Source organism: Mustela nigripes, chromosome 9, assembly GCF_022355385.1.
Source record: "Mustela nigripes isolate SB6536 chromosome 9, MUSNIG.SB6536, whole genome shotgun sequence".
In the NCBI taxonomy this organism is placed as follows: Eukaryota; Metazoa; Chordata; class Mammalia; order Carnivora; family Mustelidae; genus Mustela; species Mustela nigripes.
The window spans coordinates 80,145,150-80,164,012 of NC_081565.1; the positions used below are offsets into that span (position 1 = coordinate 80,145,150).

The 18,863-nt window shown below is 42.0% G+C and overlaps 1 protein-coding gene and 1 pseudogene across 2 annotated transcripts in view; both read right to left on the bottom strand.

Moving 5' to 3' along the window:
* SMC5 (structural maintenance of chromosomes 5) overlaps positions 1–18,863 on the bottom strand; it is a 97,338-nt gene that overhangs the window by 13,243 nt on the left and 65,232 nt on the right. For both annotated transcript variants that reach the window (XM_059411885.1, XM_059411884.1), the window contains exons 16-17: positions 9,386–9,509; positions 8,911–9,033 (exon numbers count right to left, since the gene is read on the bottom strand). In XM_059411885.1, coding sequence (XP_059267868.1) covers positions 8,911–9,033; positions 9,386–9,509 — 247 coding nt within the window. The remainder of the gene's footprint in view (positions 1–8,910; positions 9,034–9,385; positions 9,510–18,863) is intronic.
* Positions 16,355–18,318, bottom strand: LOC132024927 (circadian locomoter output cycles protein kaput-like; annotated as a pseudogene).

Below are 18,863 nucleotides of genomic sequence, written 5' to 3' on the forward strand. Positions count from 1 at the left end.
TGGGAAGTGGTAGTAACGGTTCCTTAGTGCAACCTGCCAAGTGCTCAGAGGGACAAGTGGGGGGGAAAAACCAACCCATTCTTTTCTCTTGTTTCAAAGGACACAGGACAGCAAGAATAACAGAACGAGCATCTGACCGCAAACAGAAAGGAAAAGTAAAATAAGAAAGTGAACGATGAGAGACATATGCTATACACTCTTCCACTCAGTCTTCATTATTCCAAAAGGGTGATTAGGGACCATGGTCAGTCAGCAACAAACACTTAATGAGCATACAATGCAGGAAATAAAAGAACCTTCCGAAAGGGATGTATAAAACAATTTTCAATCAGCTCATGGAAAACCAAAGAGAATGGTACAAAATACTGCCGAGGAGACACACAATACAGTCGGGCAGCATGGCCCCGACGGGGGCTGTGCGCGCGTGTGTCTGAGTGGTCGAGAGGCTGAGAACAGAGTGGCTATTTCCAGGTACCAAATCTAAAGGGACAAGCAGTAACCAGAGGTTATTTCTTTGGACAGTGTAATGTGGCATCCTTATAAAAAATTAGTGACTGAAAAACTGAAAACAAATCCTTCTCCCAAGAAACTTTGCTACTCTCCATCATAGTCTACTCTGCTCAAAGGATTAATATTCCTGCTTCCACTCACACAGTGGGTCCCAGGACAGTAACTCTGTCCGCTGCCACCAGGTCTTGGTACATCCACGTGACCACAGGCTGCTGCAGAGCAGCTCCATTCCAGAGTGGGCTGAAGGTGGGACACTGACCCCAAAGCCCTCACGATTTCATGATACTTCTGTAAACGTGACACCAACCTATAGTTCTCTTTAGCTCATTAATGCTTTTTTTAAAAAATTTTTGACAGAGATCACAAGTAAGCAGAGAGGCAGGCACAGAGAGAGGAGGAAGCAGTCTCCCTGCTGAGCAGAGAGCCCGATGAGGGGCTCGATCCCAGGACCCTGGGATCATGACCCGTAGCTCATGAACGCTTAATTCAAAAACAAAACTTCACGCACAAGGATCCAATGCTGTATTGTGTGGCTGGATTCACTCCATACAGTATGGGTGCGATGGGTTCCTTTTTTCCTGAAATCTCTTCTGTAATGTCCCCTCCCCCGAACAACCAGGCTCACAGGCTCAGTCGGTGACAAATGTAGCATGGGCTCGATTTTTAATTTTTTACCACTGAACACATGACGGATAGAGGACTTCGCTCGCACCCGTGAAATGAAATAAACACAGACAGGGCTCCGTTTGGCTAACTAGCTCCGTACCCAGCTCCCACAGCACCCTCCCCCCGCCCCCATCTCAGTACTACCTTCGGTTGTTTCTTTGCTGCATCCCTTCACCATGTTCAGGAAGACTCTGGCTACTCCTGCTCCCTTCCTCTGCTTTTTTAGTTTTGTACAACAGTGAAGGAAGGACTTCCGCATCTTCCAAGCTTCCGGCCTTTGCTCTAAGCACACTCACCAATCCTAGCGCATCAAACCTGACCTTCAGCTCCTTCTGGCGAGCTGTGTTTGTGCTCGCCTACTACTCTAACGTGCTTATCAGCTAGCAAAATCTTGTTTCTCCCAACTTTTCCTAGCCACATTTTCTGGAAGCCGATTCTGAAGAGGCTGACTTTAGAAAAATGTTCCCACTCTCTGAGCGGTCCTCAATTTCCTAAAACTTACCAGGTCTGTTTCCACAAAAAGACACTACTCCAGTTCAGTATTAAGCAAAGGAATGTTTCTGGAAAGTGAGGCATAATGTGAATCATGTAGAGACCCAGCCACAGCGTAGCAGACTCTGGGAGGGGAAAAGAGTGGACGACCAAGGCACAAGGGACTTCAAATACAGAACGAACTTTAAAAATCTGCAACAAACATGGCAAAGTGCTACATTTGTTAGGGAGAAGGGACGTATGGAAGTTCTATTACTCCTACTCTGGTGTATCTTTCAAATTTCATAGTAGGAAATGTAGGAAAAAAGACTTTAGTGAAACAAATGATAAGCTCCTAAGTTTTTAAGCATTTTTTCAGCTTGGAAATGTAACTGGTGAATGAGCTGCCTTCAAGGGGACAAGCTGGTGGGTTCTGAGGAACCTATTCAACAGCGAAACCATCGCCCCCAATGCAACAAACCTATCTATCCGTTTTCAACACTGTGTACCCCTCTGTAACCTACCCCACTATATCCCCCCCAGGCCACGGCTGACTGATTTCCATCACAGGCCATTCTACATTCTGTAAATGTCATATAAATGGAATCAGAGTTGTCTTTGGTCTGGCTTCCTCCACCCAGCATAATTAGGATCCATCATATTGTCTCAGTAATTCATTCCTTTTTACAACTGAGTAATACCCTGTGGTGTGGATATACTGTAATTCGTGTCTTCACCACTGCTGGACATTTGTTTCCGGCTTTTAACGATGATAAAACTGTCACCTGTTCCTGTACCGGTCTCTCATGGATATATGCTTTCCCTTCTTTTGGGTAAATACTAGGAGAGGAATGGCTGGATTGGCAGGTATATTTTTAGCGTTTAAAAATCTCTCTAATGGTTTTCCAAAGTGGCTGTGCCCTTGAACTCTCTACCAGGATGTATGTGAATCCCAGATGCTGCACACCCTCACCAACACGTCCGTACGACGTCTGCCATTCCAGCGGGTCTACGGCTGTAGCTCATAATTCACGCTTCCCTACGTCTTTCCACGTCCAGCATCTTTCCATGTGTTCACCTGCTATCTGTGGATTTTCTTTAGTGAAGATTATGTTTTCTGACTGGGCTGTCATCTCTGTATTGACAGTTGTACAAGAGTTCTTCTTATAGTATTCTCCATGTCAGCAACCCTTTTCTGTACAGGGCCAAAGAGCTATATTTTTATCGAGGGTATGTCGAGGGCCCCATACAGAATGTTATGTATTTTTTTTTTAATCCCTTGAAAATGCAAGAACTAGTAGCTTGCAGGGACTTAATATAAGCAGTTGTTAGGCTCCATTTGGCCCCCAGTAATAGCCCGTCACCTTGACACAAGTCCTTTGTCAGGTTTAACGTGTTGCAAATATATGCTCCCTGCCAGTCTGTAGCCTGCCTTTTTTAACAGCATCTATTGAAAAGCAAGTTAATTTTGTTGAAGTAAAACTTGTAATTCCTTTTGCCTTACAATTTGTGCTTTTTGTGTTCCACTCAATTTTTCCCAAACCAAGAATTTTTTTTTCCTTCGAAAAGCTTTTAGCTTTAGTTCTTCCATTTAAGTCTGTGGCCCATTTATATACGGTAGGAGGGTAAGGGTTGCGGCTCATCTTTTGTACAGGATTATTCAATCGTACACGATTGTTCCGGCACTATTTGTTAGACTATTCTTACACCACTGAATTGCCTCAGTTATCTGTGCCAAAAAACAATCGACTATATATGTGTGAATCTATTTCTGGTTTCCCTGTTCGGTCCCACTTAGCCATATACGTCTATTTTTACACCAATACAATGATGTCTTCATTATTGCAGCTTTATAATAAGCCTTAAAATTAGGAAGGGTGAGTCAAACTTGGTCTTTTTCAAAGTTCTTCTAGGTCTACTCTATTTTCAAATAAGCTTGTCAATTTCTAAAAGCCCTGCTGGGAATTTCATTGAATCCATAGGAGAGTTCTGACATTTAAACAAATCCTGGACCTTTGATCCATGAACACAATCTCTCCATTTATTTAAGTCTTATTTTAATTTCAGCAAGATTTTGTAGTTTTCAGTATACAGGTCTTATATAAATATATCCCTAAGCATTTCATATTTTTGATATTGCACACAGTAGTTTTGTTTTGTTTTTGAGTAGGTTCCACACGGAGTGGGTAGCCAACACAGAGCTTGCATTCAAGACCCAAAGTTAAGGGCACCTTAAGAGTCCATTACGTGTCTGCCTTTGGCTCAGCTCATGATTCTGGGGTCCTGGGATCCAGCCCCACATCGGGCTGCCTGCTCAGCAAGAAGCCTGCTTCCCCTCTCCTTGTGCACACGTTCTCTCTCTCTCTCTCTCTCTCTCAAATAAATAAGTAAAATCTTAACCAAAAAAACAAAACAAACAAACAAAAAAAAACAACCCCAAGCTAAGACTGAGCTGAGATCAAGAGTCATGCTTAACCAACCGAGCCAGCCAGGTGCCCCACAGAGTCCTCTTCAACTTTAATTTCCAATTGTTTATTGCTAGGAGATGGAGCCACATCGGATTCTGAACTTCTATACTGACTTGTATCCTACAACCTTGCTAAATGCATTGATAGCACTGACTCCTTAAGATTTTCCACAGACATAAGTCTGTCTGAAATAGACAAGTTTTTCGTTTTGGGGTTTTCTTTTTTTTTTTTTTTCCTTAGTGCACCGGCTAGATCTCCGGTGCAAAGTGGAACAGAACTGAGTAGTGAGCATTTTCCTTGTTTCCAGTCATTAGGGGAAAGCTTCATTCCTTCATCAATGAGTACGCTATGAGCTAGTGGTTTTGGATAATTTCCTTCTATTCCTAGAAACACAAAGCTTTTATCATAAAAGGATGCTAGACTTTGGCAAATATTTTCTCTGTATATAGTAAGACAATCATCTGGTTCTTCTGTAGTTGTTCACATGCTGGATTACACTGATGAATCTTCAAATGTTAGATCAACCTTGTACTTCTAAGATAAACTAACTTGGTTAGTTGGATTTTACTGTTTATATACTGTTGGATTATTAACTTTTTTTCCCCGAGATTTTATTTTTAAATCTTTAAATCGATGTGGGGCTCAATCCCAGGACCCTGAGATCATGACCTGAGCTGAAGACAGATGCTTAACCATTTGAGCCACTCAGGCATCCCTCATTTGCTAGCTTTTTAAATCAATTTTTGCAGCTATGGTTCACGAGATTCACTATAGTTTAGTCTGGTTTTGATACTGGAGAATGCTAGCCTCATAGAATCTGTCATGAAGTACCCCCACTCCCCTTCACCTTTTAAGACTCTTAGGTAGAACTGTTAGTCTTCCTTCTCCCTGGAATTCACCAATGAAGCCTCAAGGCTGGCATTTTCCTTGTGGGAAGGTTTCTAAGTGCAAATTTAATTTCTTTAGTAAATACAGGGCTATTCTAATTAGCTCTTCCTCCAGGGACTTTTGAGGCTTATAAAAAAGAGTTTGCCCATTTCTTCTAAATTGTCAAATTTACTGCCTGAAAGTCGTTCACCGTTCTCCTAATACCCTTTCAGCGTTTGTGAGCTCTGTAGTGCTGTGCTCTGTTTCCTACTGGCTTCCTCTTCCAACACTGTGGCCTGGAAACTTTCCGGGCAGTAAGCTAAGGCCATCCAAGGGATCATCTTGCCCTTTTTTCCCTTTCCTCAAAAATCACTGTCCTGTGCTTCCTGGCATTTTTAAATTTTTGATTATGGAAAATTTCAAACATACATGAAAGCAGAGAGAGCAGTCTAGTAAACCTTCAGGTACCTATCATCCAGCTTCAACAATTCTAAACTCGAGACCAAGATAGTGTCATATATACTCCATCTAGATTCCCTTCTTCCCTGGAGGGGGAAGACATTCCAGACATTGTATTTTCTTCATAAATACTAAAACCACGTATTTTTGACTTTAAAAAAAATCCATAACCACATTATCAAACCTAAAAATGTCAATGAATTCTAATATTATTGAGTCAGTGTTCAAACTTCCATTTCTCAGGTTTAAAAAAAAAATTTTTTTTTTACAATTGTTTTGTTCAAATTGGGATCTAAATTATGTCCATTCATTTTATTTGGTTAATATATTTTTAAAGATCTTTTTCACTTAATTAGGTTCTCTCTCCCCTTTTTCCTTTTCTTAGATATTGCACTATCCAATGCAGCAGGCCCAAATCATACATGGCCATTAAGCACTTAAAATGCAGCTAGTATCACTGAGAAACTACATTTTTATTTTAATTTAATTTAAAAATAAAAACAATACTCCAGCTATCAGAAAATGTTTAGTTAGAACAACTTGGGTGCATGAATTTACTTTTTCAACTGTAAGTTTTACAAAATCAAAATAGATTCAAATATTTCTGATGACAATTTATCATCTAAATTGAGATCTAATTATAAACTAGAGTATTCTACAGACTTAAAACTGGTAGTTTTAGAACAGTGGTTCTGAAATGGGAGAACTACTTGTCCCCCAGGGTACATCTGGCAATCTCGTCACAGCTGGAGTGGGGAGGGGCAGACTGCTGGCATCTAGCAGGCATCTAGCAAGTAAAGGCCAGAGAGATGTGTTTACACATTCTCCAATGCACAGCACAGCCCCCACACTAAGACTTCTCCAGTGGACAATGTTGGCAGTGCTGACACACCCTGGGCCAGAACTTTAATCAGACTGAAATAATCTCATGTTATGTCTGAAGGTATGCACAAAAAGATCTGGTTGTGTGTGTGTGTGTGTGTGTGTGTGTGTGTGTGATTGTAGCAGCTAATATGATCCCCTGATTGACTGGCAGCTACAAAGTGCTGTCAGTCTATTACTGCAATTCCCTCTGCATTATCTGAAATGCTTCTGTAATCTTCTCTTACTTATCCTAAGTAATACATCACCCAGGAAATTCTGGATAAATGCTAGATTCTTTCCTTGCCATTTTTCAAAATAATGAGCTGCTTCTCCAATATCCTCCAAAGGGGACCAATATTACTATTTTTTAAAAGTATCACTGTGATTTCATAAATATAGATCCTTTCAATATTTTGGGTTTCTGTGATTAAAAAAAAAAAATCCAGGCGCCTGGGTGGCTCAGTGGGTTAAGCCGCTGCCTTCAGCTCAGGTCACGATCTCAGGGTCCTGGGATTGAGTCCCGCATCGGGCTCTCTGCTCAGCGGGGAGCCTGCTTCCTCCTCTCTCTCTGCCTGCCTCTCTGCCTACTTGTGATCTCTCTCTGTCAAATAAATAAATAAAATCTTAAAAAAATAAATAAATAAAAAATCCGGGGGCGCCTGGGTGGCTCAGTGGGTTAAAAGCCTCTGCCTTCAGCTCGGGTCGTGATCTCAGGGTCCTGGGATAGAGCCCCGCATTGGGCTCTCTGCTCAGAGGGGAGCCTGCTTCCTCCTCTCTCTCTCTCTGCCTGCCTCTCTACCTATTTGTGATCTGTCTGTCAAATAAATAAATAAAATCTTTAAAAAAAAAAAAAAAGTCCGTTGGGCTCTACAACCTCTTGTTTAAACTTTACTCAGTCTCTTTCTTAAAGATGTATCTCTCACATTCTGCACCATATTGGAACTTGGAAATGGTCTTTTTTTAAAAGATGAGTTACCTCCTTTCATACTTCATGACAAGACTGATGTTTGGCCTTAGTTCGGTCATTTCATGTCATATTTACTTTTGGGGCATATACGTATATGAATAAAATATCTAATCTCTAGTGATCTGATGTGTTTTATCTCTCATTTCCTTTGTATATCTTTTGGTATTTAGCAAAGTTTGCACAAATATCTTATATAATGTCCTTCATCCTTTATATCTTTTTTATAATATGGTCTGTTGGTTCCCACTACAAACAGTATTGAAATTCCTCCTTTCTGTCTCCTAAAGCACCCCCTTTGAAGTAATATCATCTTATTTCCTGATGATACCTATGGGACAATCAGGGACTATATTCTGTTTTACTTCAACTGTCTCTCCTCTCCCGTTTCCAGTGCTATGTGTCAGCTATGCTTTCAGCCTTAAAGCCATGTAAGACCAATTTTACTGTCTCCTTCGTCTACTGCATGGTTCTGGCTCTCAGTAAGCAGTGTGCTTCTGCAAAGTATTTTACTTTGGTTGGAGGTTTCCCAGGGCCTGGACCACCACGGACCTTTCTGGGGCCTACAGTCACCTCCCAGCTTCAGCTGCTCTCAAAATGACCTGCAGAGCCTTCCACAGCTCGTGGGGCCTCCTTCGTTTAGAGAGGAGAACCTGTTGGTGACCTCATTTTTGGGTACCCTGAATGAACTCTCCCCTATTTACCATGTCCCTTATCCTTACCCACTGATATTCTGGCGTTCACACGTGTTGTGTAACAAAGAATTAGGCCTTTGCCCCTAATGTTCGGGAAGAGACTCTAAAATCCTAGGAATTTTCTGAGTGATGGGTTACTCAGGAGCCCACTCCTTGGATCATAGCTATGTTCAAGCTTAGGAGATGACTCAAGAAAGGGATGGACAATGCCAGAAAGACAAATCATGTGATCAGAGGGCTGGGCGTTAAGTCAGGGGATTATCTTGACTTATGGCAGGAGCCTGCAGGGCAGGCTTGTGGGGGACCAACACCGGGTGGTTACGGGGAGAGGAAACTGCAGTACACCGAGAGGGGTACTTTGGAACTCAGTTTTGTTGCCCATGTTGTTCATGGGTTTGTGGCTCTTACCCTAGTTGCTCTTCTGTTTGTGGGGAAGAATTTGGAAGACTCAAAACTATGCCACTGCTACTCGCACTCTGCCATCAGTTCTTTGTTGGCATTTTCGTTAACTTCAGTGCATCACGTTTCCCCCCTGCATGTTATCTTCGTATTTATCATTTTATGCATCGATATTACCAGAAGATTAAATCACCAAAACCGTACTCTAAAGCCACTCTGGGTGGCGACTGTAACTCATCAGCACCGTATTTTACGGGCTGCACAAACTGCAGTAAAGGCCACCAGCTGCTACCTGCTGACAGGGGGACTCTAATTTATACGGGTTAAGAGAACACACAGGAGACCCTGCGTGTCTAGTGACTCCATACGATACCCTACACCGTACCTCCCCCAGTCAAATAACATAAAATGCATAGTACAGTGTTTCAAATAATGCTTCCTCATCCGCAAAATGCATTAAATTCGTAAACTAAAAAGCATGGAAAAAAATGCATATCCCAAGTGATGACACAGGAACCCCATCATAAAAAATTAAAGAAAACTGTACCTCTGTGAGACGGAGTTGTGATGAAGCAGCCATATAATCAGATTCTAGTTTGTTCTTCTCAGAGATCACTGTAGTATTTTGAAGAATTAAATCAACTTTTTGTATATGCAAAGAAGTACAAATCTAGGAACAAAAATCCCTAAAAGTTTAATCTGTTTGACAACTAAGAAAAAAAAAAGTTTTAAAAAATGTATAAACCATGACAAAGAGAACATTTTTCTAATGCAACTGATAGCTCAAATTGTTCTTTTTACAATTATTTCTTATAAGAGAGTTTTTCGATGTTTTTCTGTATGTTTAAATGAATCATCTGCAACATAATAACTTAGCTTAATGAGTGCTTTTAACCCTTTTACTGACCTAAAATGAAAAATGTCGAAGTTAAAAATTATAGTAAAATCTTACCAAGAGCTTTTTAAAATCTAACTTATCTACCTGCTATAAAAAAGTGACTAAAATTAAGAAAATGCCTTACCTTTACAAAGTTTGTTAATTCAGTAACAAGTTTTGCTTTCTGAACATTTATTTCTCTGATTTTGGTACTTGCTTTTCGCTCTTCCTCCTCCAGGTTGCAAACATCCTGTTCCATCAGCTTTAAACTGTATGAAACACATAATGATTGAGAAATCAGAGTTAACACAGGTTTGAGCCCAAATCCTTAGGTCTCCTGCTGTTTGATGGGCTTTTTAAGCCATGCTATTCAGACATAAACACTACTAGCTTCCAGATTAAACAATCTGGTTATGTAACCACTCAGGATCTAAAAGTCTTTGTTGAGCACAGCTGAAGTAATGATGGTGGTAATGGTATAGGACCTGGTGTCAGGAAGATGGATTTGATCTCCTCTTTGCCACTGATGACCCGTATAACTAGACAAGTCACTCTTTTTTTAATTTTATACGACAGAGAGAGAGACAGAGAGCACAAGCAGGCAGAGTGGCAGGCAGAGGGAGAGGGAAAAGCAAGCTCTTGGACGAGCAGGGAGCCTGATGCAGGGCTCAATCCCGGGACCCTGGAACTATGACCTGAGCCGAAGGTAGCTGCTTAACCAACTGAACCACCCAGACGCCCCTAAACAAGTTACTCTTCTGAACTTTAGTTTAGCTATGAAGTGGAAAAAGTAATAGTACTTCCCCTACAGAGTTATGATGAAAATTTTATAAAGGTAAAATATGTAACACACTTAATACAGTGCCTGGCCCTTCACTGATGAATATTAGTTACTAACCATCGTTATGAATGTTGTTTACACACAGTCCCTTACCTAAAGTAGCTTAACTGGGGAGATCTGATTAACAGATTAAAAATATATAGCAAAAAGATAATACAACCCTAAAAGTCTATACTACTTTGCTATTCAAGGTAAAGAAACGAAGGATAAGAAATGAAGTTCCCTGAGATCATGAGTGGTATGTGGTTAAGATGTGTCCGACAGCAGCCCAAGTTCTCTTCCACCCCACCACGTTGCCTCTACGGTAAAAGCGGGAACCCAGTTTGGAAACCGTAATACACAAGAAAGAACAAGTTCAGCAGATGTTGTAGACAGAGGCCTGAACAGTAGATGAAGGAGAGAGTAGAGGAAGCCAGGGAAGTGAGATGAAATGGGTCAAGTGAAAGGAGACTGGAAACAGTTGAAAGTCAATCTAAGAAAAGGAGTTCTGTACCCAGAGGTGATTAACATAGGTATGAGAAGCAGGCTGGTGATGGGTATGAAAGACCCTCTCACTACAAAAAACCGCATTACTTACGAAGAGAGAGTTTGGTTTTAGACACGGGGTCCGGCAGAACAGTCAAACAGGAAAGGTTAGGTGTCTCGCCGATGATGAAAGACACGAATGAGGGCAAAGGTGAAGGCTGCAAAGGGGCTCAGAGATGAAAACCATGGAGGCAGCCAGACTAAATAGTATCTTGCTTTAAGCAACAAAGGTACACTGTTACATTTTCCCTAATTGCTAATGGACAATGGTTTAAAAAAACAACCACAAAAACCAGTAAAGAACAAATTCTCTTAATGCATTTCATGCATGATTCAATTTAGGAATGTGCTTAAGAACACATACTACATTAGGTCAAGGTAAACAGATACCTTAGCTCAAGGCAAGTAAGCGGGCATTCATTATCAAAGCCCGACGACGCCATTCGTATCTAAATCTTTATGGAGGCAAAAAGGATGATCACAACACAAAGTCAGGTGTGAAGCAGACTACGGGGAAAGCCTTAGAACCGGAAGCCATGCTCCCCTTGCCTGGAACGAACACCCTCGTAGCTTTTGTCCCTCCGCTATATCCCAGTTTCTACAGAACATCCAAATACTACAGAGCGGGTAAGGGGCTCCGAAGAGAGCTGCCTGGGTGCTCTCAGTAAGCCGGCCGTTCTCCTTCGGCTAAGATGTACACTATTTGCATATTCTGTGGAATATGTTATCATTAAGGCAAAGGCAGACGCAATTCCAGTTGTAACAAGGGAGACTTCAGCTGAAGAAGTGGGCCAAACCCCCAGGTGCCCGCCCTCTTCTGTGAGAAATCAGCACCTCCTCCTCCCTCCCTTTTACTCTCTTTCAGAATCAGTGCGAAGGCGCGTAGCCTAAGGGTCTGGGCGGCTCAGCTCGCTGCCTGTACCACCTTCTCTCCTCTCCCACGGATCCAGAGTCGACGGACTTCTTATTCTGGATATAGGTCTGGGTCAGTCGTTCTCAAAGTGTGGTCCAGAGGCCTGTGGGGATCCCGGAAACCACTGCAAGGGAATCCTGAACTACTCCCACTGTTGTGAGAAGACTTCAACTGCCCCACGGACTGTAGTGATGTTTGCAATGACGGTATAAAAGCAATGGTGAATAAAAATACGCTAGTGCTCAGGGACACATCTAGGTAGAAGCACCAAAGTGCACTCAGCGTCGTGAGATTCTTCAGTGCCCTGTACTCAAAAATTTCAGAAATGTCCAATTCAATTAATATTGCTGTGACAGTAAACTTAGCTATTAAGTCGTGAATCTTACATATTATCATTTTTTACTTCAAGTATAACATATTAGTTGCAGGTGTGAAACCTAATGGTTTCATGTCTGTATATATCATGAAATGATCACCACAAAAATCTAGTTAACATCTGTCACCGTATGTAGCCATCAAAGTTTTTCTCTGATAAAGAAAACTTTTAAGATCTACTCTCAGCAGCTTTCAAATATGCAATACAGTCTTATTAACTAGTCACACGCCACACATTACCTTCCCGTGAGTCTTTATCTTATCCTGTAGTCTGGACCTCTTGATCACCTATTTTACCAACCCCCAGCTCTCCTCTCTAGCCCCGCCCCCCCCACAACCACCAATCGGTTCTCTGTATCTATGCGTTTCTGCCGTTTGTTGGTTTTTTAGATGGCACTGTAACTGAAATCATATGGCGTGTGTCTGACTTACTGCACTTAGCATAATACTCTCAAGCTCCACTCATTTGTCACAGATTTCCTTCTTTCTCATGGCTAAGCAGTAGTGCAGTGTGTGCACACACAGACATGCATGTGTCTGTGTGTATCTCACTCCTCCTTTACCCATTCAGCCATTCATGGACACTGAGGGTGTGTCCATATCTTGGCTCCCGTAAAGAATGCTACAATGAATATGAGAGCACAGATAATTTTTCAAATCTGTGTTTCATTTTCTTTGAATAAATACCCAGAAGCGGAATTACTGGATCATATGGTACTTCTATTTTTAATGTGTTGAGGAACCTCCATCTTGTTTTCCACAATGGCTGCACCAATTTACATGTCCACCAACAGCAGACAAGGGTTCCGTTTTCTCCGCATCCTTGCCAACATGTGGTATTTCTTGTGCTTTGATAACAGCCATTCTGATAGGTGTGACATGCTAATCTCACTGTGGCTATTTAAATATCCCTGATGATCAGTGACACTGAGCACCTTTTCAGGTGCCTGCTGACCATCTGTAGGTATTCTTTGGAAAAAACGTCTGTCTATTCAGTTTCTCTGCCCATTTGTTAATCAGCTTGGGGGTTTTTTGCTATGAGTTATAGGAATTCATTACATCTTAGATATTAAACCCTTACTGAACACAATATTTCCAAGTATCTCCTCCTGTTCCATAGGTTGCCTTCTTGGTGTGGCAATGGCTTCCTTTGCTGGGCGGAAGCTTTTAAGTTTGATGTAGTCCAATTTGTTTATTTTTGCTTTTGTTGCCAAGGTCTTGGGAGTCAGTTAAAAAAAAAAAAAAACTGCTGTCCACTCTCATGTCAAAGAACTTACTGTTTTCTTCCAGGAATTTTAGGATTTCTGGTCTTATATTAGTCTTTAATCCATTTTGAGTTGATTTTTCTGTTTGGTGTAAGCTTGTGGTCCAGTTTCACTCTTTTGCATGGGGCTGTCCAGATTTTCCCACACCATTTATTGAAGAGACTATCCTTTCTTCATGGTTCACTCTTATCTCTTTTGTCATAAAGTGACCACAGATCCATGGGTTTATTTCTGGGCTCTCTATTCTGTTCCACTGATCTATGTGTCTGCTTTTATGTCAATACCTGTTTTGATTAATATAGTTTTCTGATACAGCTTGAAAACAGGGAGCACGATGCTTTCAGCTTTGTTTTTCTTTCTCCAGACTGCTTTGGCTATTTGGTATCTTTTGTGGTCCCATAAAATTTTAGGATTCTTCCAATTCTGAAAAATGCCAATGGAATTGGGAAACAGATAGGAATTCCACTGAATCTATAGATTGCTCTGGGTAACACAGATACCTGAACAATATTAATTCTGCAAATCCAGGAGTACAGAAAATCTTTCCATTTATTTGTATCGTTTAATTTCTTTCCTTAATGTGTTATGTACGGTTCAGTATAAGGTCTTTCAAATCCTTGGTTAAATTTATTCTTAAACATTTTCTTTTTGGTGTGATTTTATAAATGGGACTGTTTTCTTAATTCACCTTTGAGTCTGTTGTTAGTGTATGAAAATGCAACAGATTTTTATATGCTGATTTCGTACCCTGCAACTTTACTGAATTTGCTGATTTGTTCTACAAGTTTCTTTTGGTGGAATATTTAAAGTTTTCTATGTAAAATCACGTCAGCCACAAAAAGCGCCGGTTTTACGTCTTTCCAATTTAAATGCCTTTTTATTTCTCTTTCTTGCCTAACCGCTCTGATCAGAAATCCCAATTTCTAATACTATGCTGAATAAAACTGGGGAGGATGGGCATCCTGGTCTTGATCCTGATGTTAAAGGAACTTATTTTAGCTTTTCACAGTTGAGTATAATGTTAGCTGTGGATTTGTCACATACTGTCTTTATTATATTCAACTATGTTTCCTCTCTGCCCACACTATTAGTTTTTATTAAAAAATGGGTGTTGTAGTTTGTCAAGTCCTTTTTCTGCATCTATTAAGATGATAGTATATATTTTTTTTGCTTTCTCTTTTATTCAGACATAGCCATAGCACTTACAGCATTTGTACATAAAAAATTTGTACCTACAAAACATTCTGACATTAATTACTAACCCATCATTCTCTGAAAAGGGAGAGGGCTTGGGAAGGGGCCTACGGAACCTACTCAACTCTCTTCATGGTATCACTGTGCCCTGAACGTGACAGTGATGTGTCCTATAATACTTGAAAATAGGTACAGAGCCAAAGGTTACTAATACTGTTAGTGCCTTGCTGATTGACTGGAGACCATGTTTCATATCTAAGCTTAGTGTATTTGGCAATACACTTCTTCCCATTAAACAACAACAACAACAACAAAAACCCCAGGAAGTCCAACACTGTCACCCCCCACTGGCTGATGTTGAACGCTATCTGTAACACTAGGCCGCATTTTCCTCGTAATAACTAATTCCAGGAACTTGAACATTCGATGCTGCTTCTTGTGAAACTACTAAGACTTACCCTAGCTTCAGATCCTCTGAGCAACTCTTCATGGCCAACACCTTCCTCCCTTGAGGTCAGAGGAGGCCTATGTCCTACCGTGGCTGCAGCTTAGAAGAGCAGGTCTAACTGCCAGTCCCGGGCTGACTCCTGCTGTTGTGGAGACTGCTGTTGCTGGGGATGGGACTGAGGGAACGTGCCCTGTGGGGGTGGCAATGCAGCAGAGAGGATAAGCTGTTTCAAGGCTGCTCCATGGGAATCCTTCAGGCTGTAAACACTGCTCAGGAGCTGGGTCAGTGGAGCCCGCGATGGGTGCCAATCTAGGGCAAGCTGGGAAGTCCGCTGCTGCTGTGTGACGGACAACATCTGCGCCCGCTGCTTTCAGGAGCAGAAGCAGGGCAGCCACCGCCCGTCCCGTAAGCATAGTGCAAAGCACCATGACCACCCCACAAGCTATGGGAGGAGGCACTCATGTAATCACTAACCACAAGCTGCTGACCTTGAGAATACCTTGTGTGCATCCTTGTGTGCGTCCTGAATGAATGGCGTTAGTGCAGCCCTCTGGGCTGCTTTGTGGCATTCGAGATGGAATCTGGATCCTGCTCCAGCTATGAAATCGTCATAGTGTCACACAGCAGGGCTCTAAGAGTGCTCTGTGTCTGGCTCACGGTGCCGCTCCGCGTGTTCGTGGACCCTGACTTGGTGGACGTTGTAAAGTCCACTGCTGAATCATGTTGTGTGTGCCACTGTGTCCAGTATGCAGTGCACTTGCATTCTGGTTAGTGTGAAACCTGGTCCTTAAAATTGAAGGTACAAGTTGCTGGATGTTAGATGAATTTCAGAAGAAAGGTGAACGGAATCCAAATTTGACTCAGGGCTTGACTGTTGTAAAAACATCTACAGCCCTTAACCATGGGCCATCTGAAGTTGGATCTTCAATGTTGCTTAGTTTCCTTGTGGCTGGTGAATACTTGCCTCTGTCAGCCATGGCTGTCGCTCCACCTGGTCTGTCAGATGCGGCGCAGCTTGTAATTGGGCTAAATATGGAGACTGAGCCAAGGCTTAAGGAACTGGGAAATTTGCAACGTTAGGACCTCACCGGCTGTACCAATGTCTGAATAACAGATTGACTAAACAATGACCTTCTTTGTTACTGTCTTTTCAGGAGCTGGTAAGCTGGTATATGGCGTCTGAGAGGAGTGAAAGTATCTGCTGGGTCCCTGTTGGTGTTAGGGAAGGGTCTGATTGCTGTGTGAGAGGATTTTCTTGAATTCTGGAAGGAAGGAGAAGGGGTTGGGCTGTGATCAAACCTTTCCAATGCTTTCTCAAGGCTTGACTAGGTCTATACAATTATCAGACCCAGAATCTTGGCTTTTGTCAGTGGTCGTCTCAGGGAGAGAGACTTCAATGCCAAGTACTCATCACCCCTAACTTCTGCATAAGTTAGTATGAGGTGAGTACAAACAAAAACTCTGGCCTTGAATTCTACTAAAGATCAATGACACAGTGAGTCTGAAGCCAAATCCGCCGTGGTCCTTTGTTTAGAAACGTGTAGTAACAGGACATAGCTTTTCCCATACTGCAGTGCTCATGACATTTCTGGCAAATGTTCTGGACCATCACGTGGTAATTATAACTGGATGTTCATAGAACTTCAAATGTCCTATCACAGGTACTTCCTAGTACCTATCAATAAAATTCTTGACTACGTCTAGATGTCTAAAACTCTTCATTAAGCTCTTTGACAGTGCACATCCTTGATGAACTAAGTTGTAGCTTATCTGACAATGGCTGCAATAAAATCTCAACCATCTTAGGGCCTATCTGTGCTTGTATAGTTCCTTTGAAACCATTCTTTGCTGAGGTGGATACACTGTTTACTGATTCAAAATTTCCTATAAATTACACATATTCATAGGTACATGACTCTCTCAGTCTCATATGCTTCCTCAAAGCATGTGACAACAGAATTCTGATATTAAATACTCCAGTGTTAATGAGTCACTTTCCAGCAGATGGGTAGAGAATTTTTTTTTTTTTTTTAAACCAGTGAATGTTCCCTCTCTGGGATAAAATACTTTGATCCACAAGATCAAATGGTAAATATTGAAGCAATGAAGTTATATTTTCTCAGACACAAATAATATGCTTCCATCAGTCATGTCATGATGGCTGAAAAACAAAACAAACATCAAAAGCCTCGAACACTAATTGTGTAAATTCTTCATTACTGAGGGATGTGGGTTTCCGGTCCTGTCAAATGTCACTGGCATCTGACTGTGCTTTGTTTTCAGTAAAAAAATCAGTGCTCTTCTGCATAACAGATTTCCATTTATTCTTATGTGAACTCTTTGCACTTCCTGGATCTGGAGGTCTGTTCCTTCTCAAGGTTAGGGAAGTTGTTATTTCTTCTTCAAATATGTGTTCTGCTCCTTTTTCTTCCTCCTTCTGGGACTCATATAATGTGAAACTATTTGTTTGATGTTGTCCCACTGGCCCCTTAAGCTATTTTACTTTTTAAAATTCTGTTTTCGGGGCATGTGGGTGGCTCATTGAGGTAAGTGTCTGACTCCTGATTTCGGGTCATGTCATGATTCTTAGGGTCATGAAACTGAGCCCCACATTAAGCTCTGCACTGAGAGTGGAGCCTGTTGAGATTCTTCCTCTCCTTCTACCCACCCCTCACCCCCACTCCCGTTCACACACATGTGCTCTCTAAAAAATAGAATAATAAAATTCTTTTTGCTATTGGGTGAATCCTACTACCCTGGCTTCCACATTACTGATTTTTCTTCTGCTTCATCTAGTCTGTTGTTGGAACCCTCCAGTGTATTTTTTTAATTCAGTTACTGTATTCTTCAGCTCGGTGAAGTCTGTTTGGTGCTTTCTTATACTTTCTCTTTACTGAGGTTCTTGCTGTGTTCATTCAGGTTGCAAGTTCAGTGAACATTTTTAAAACCATTACTTTGATTTCTTTTTTAGGTAAATTACCACCATTTCATAATGGTTCTTTTTCTGGTATTTTACCATGATCTTTCATTTGAAACACACTCTTCATTTCGCTTGACTCTGTGTTGTTTCTAAGCACAGATGAAACAACCCTCAGCAAGTCTTGAAATGGCTTCATGGAGATGAACCCTGTCGTTCAAACCTCCTCTGGCTCAGTGGTGATGTGAACCTTTGGGGTCTGAGCTGCCTGGATTTACTCTCGCCAGCTCCCAGTTGCTGAGAGAGTGCCAAGTCCTGCGAGTGTTCCAGAGGAAGGGATCTCAGTCTGTTCCTAGTTTCAGGTGGAAGAAAAGCCAGAAGCTAGAACCCTCAGGCAGCAGCCTTTAAGGCATGCAAATACGGATCCAGTCCTATGGGACCACCATACACCCTGCTGGTCTACAGACCAGGCAACCTGGAAGTGTCCCCTAGGAAACTGTTGGGAAAATCAGGGCTCCACAGGAGTGAGCTCCTTTCCAGGAGGTACTGGTGAGCTTCAGCAAGGCCAACCAAGTAGAAAGATGGCATCTCCTGGATCATGTTCCCTGAGAACAATTTCATAGCTTATAGATATGTGGTAATCCTGAAGCCCCTAAGGCTAAAGTTCTAGGACAAGTAAAGAGGAAGACTGGAGAAAGTTTCAGACTGCTGTCTGTGAAGTACCCTGGGGATAGTAATCTGCCAAGAAGATTGTTTCAGACCCTTGGGCGCCCAGCTCTGGTGGGGACTGCAGGGGCGCCGTACACCCAGTGCAGGTTAGAGGGAGAATACGAGAGTGGTGCCCACCAGTGCCTGTGTCCCAGGAGGGATTCCCATTAGGCTCGTAACCCGTGGGCAGATGCTTTTTTAATTTTTTTTAAAGATTTTATTTATTTATTTGACAGAGATCACAAGTAGGCTGAGAGGCAGGTAGAGAGAGGCAGAAGCAGGCTCCCTGCTGAGCAGAGAGCCCAATTCGGGGCTTGATCCCAGGACCCTGAGATCATGACCTGAGCCGAAGGCAGAGGCTTAACCCACTGAGCCACCCAGGCACCCTCCTTGGGCAGATGCTTTAAGACGAGAAATGAACCTCCAATGCAAACGGC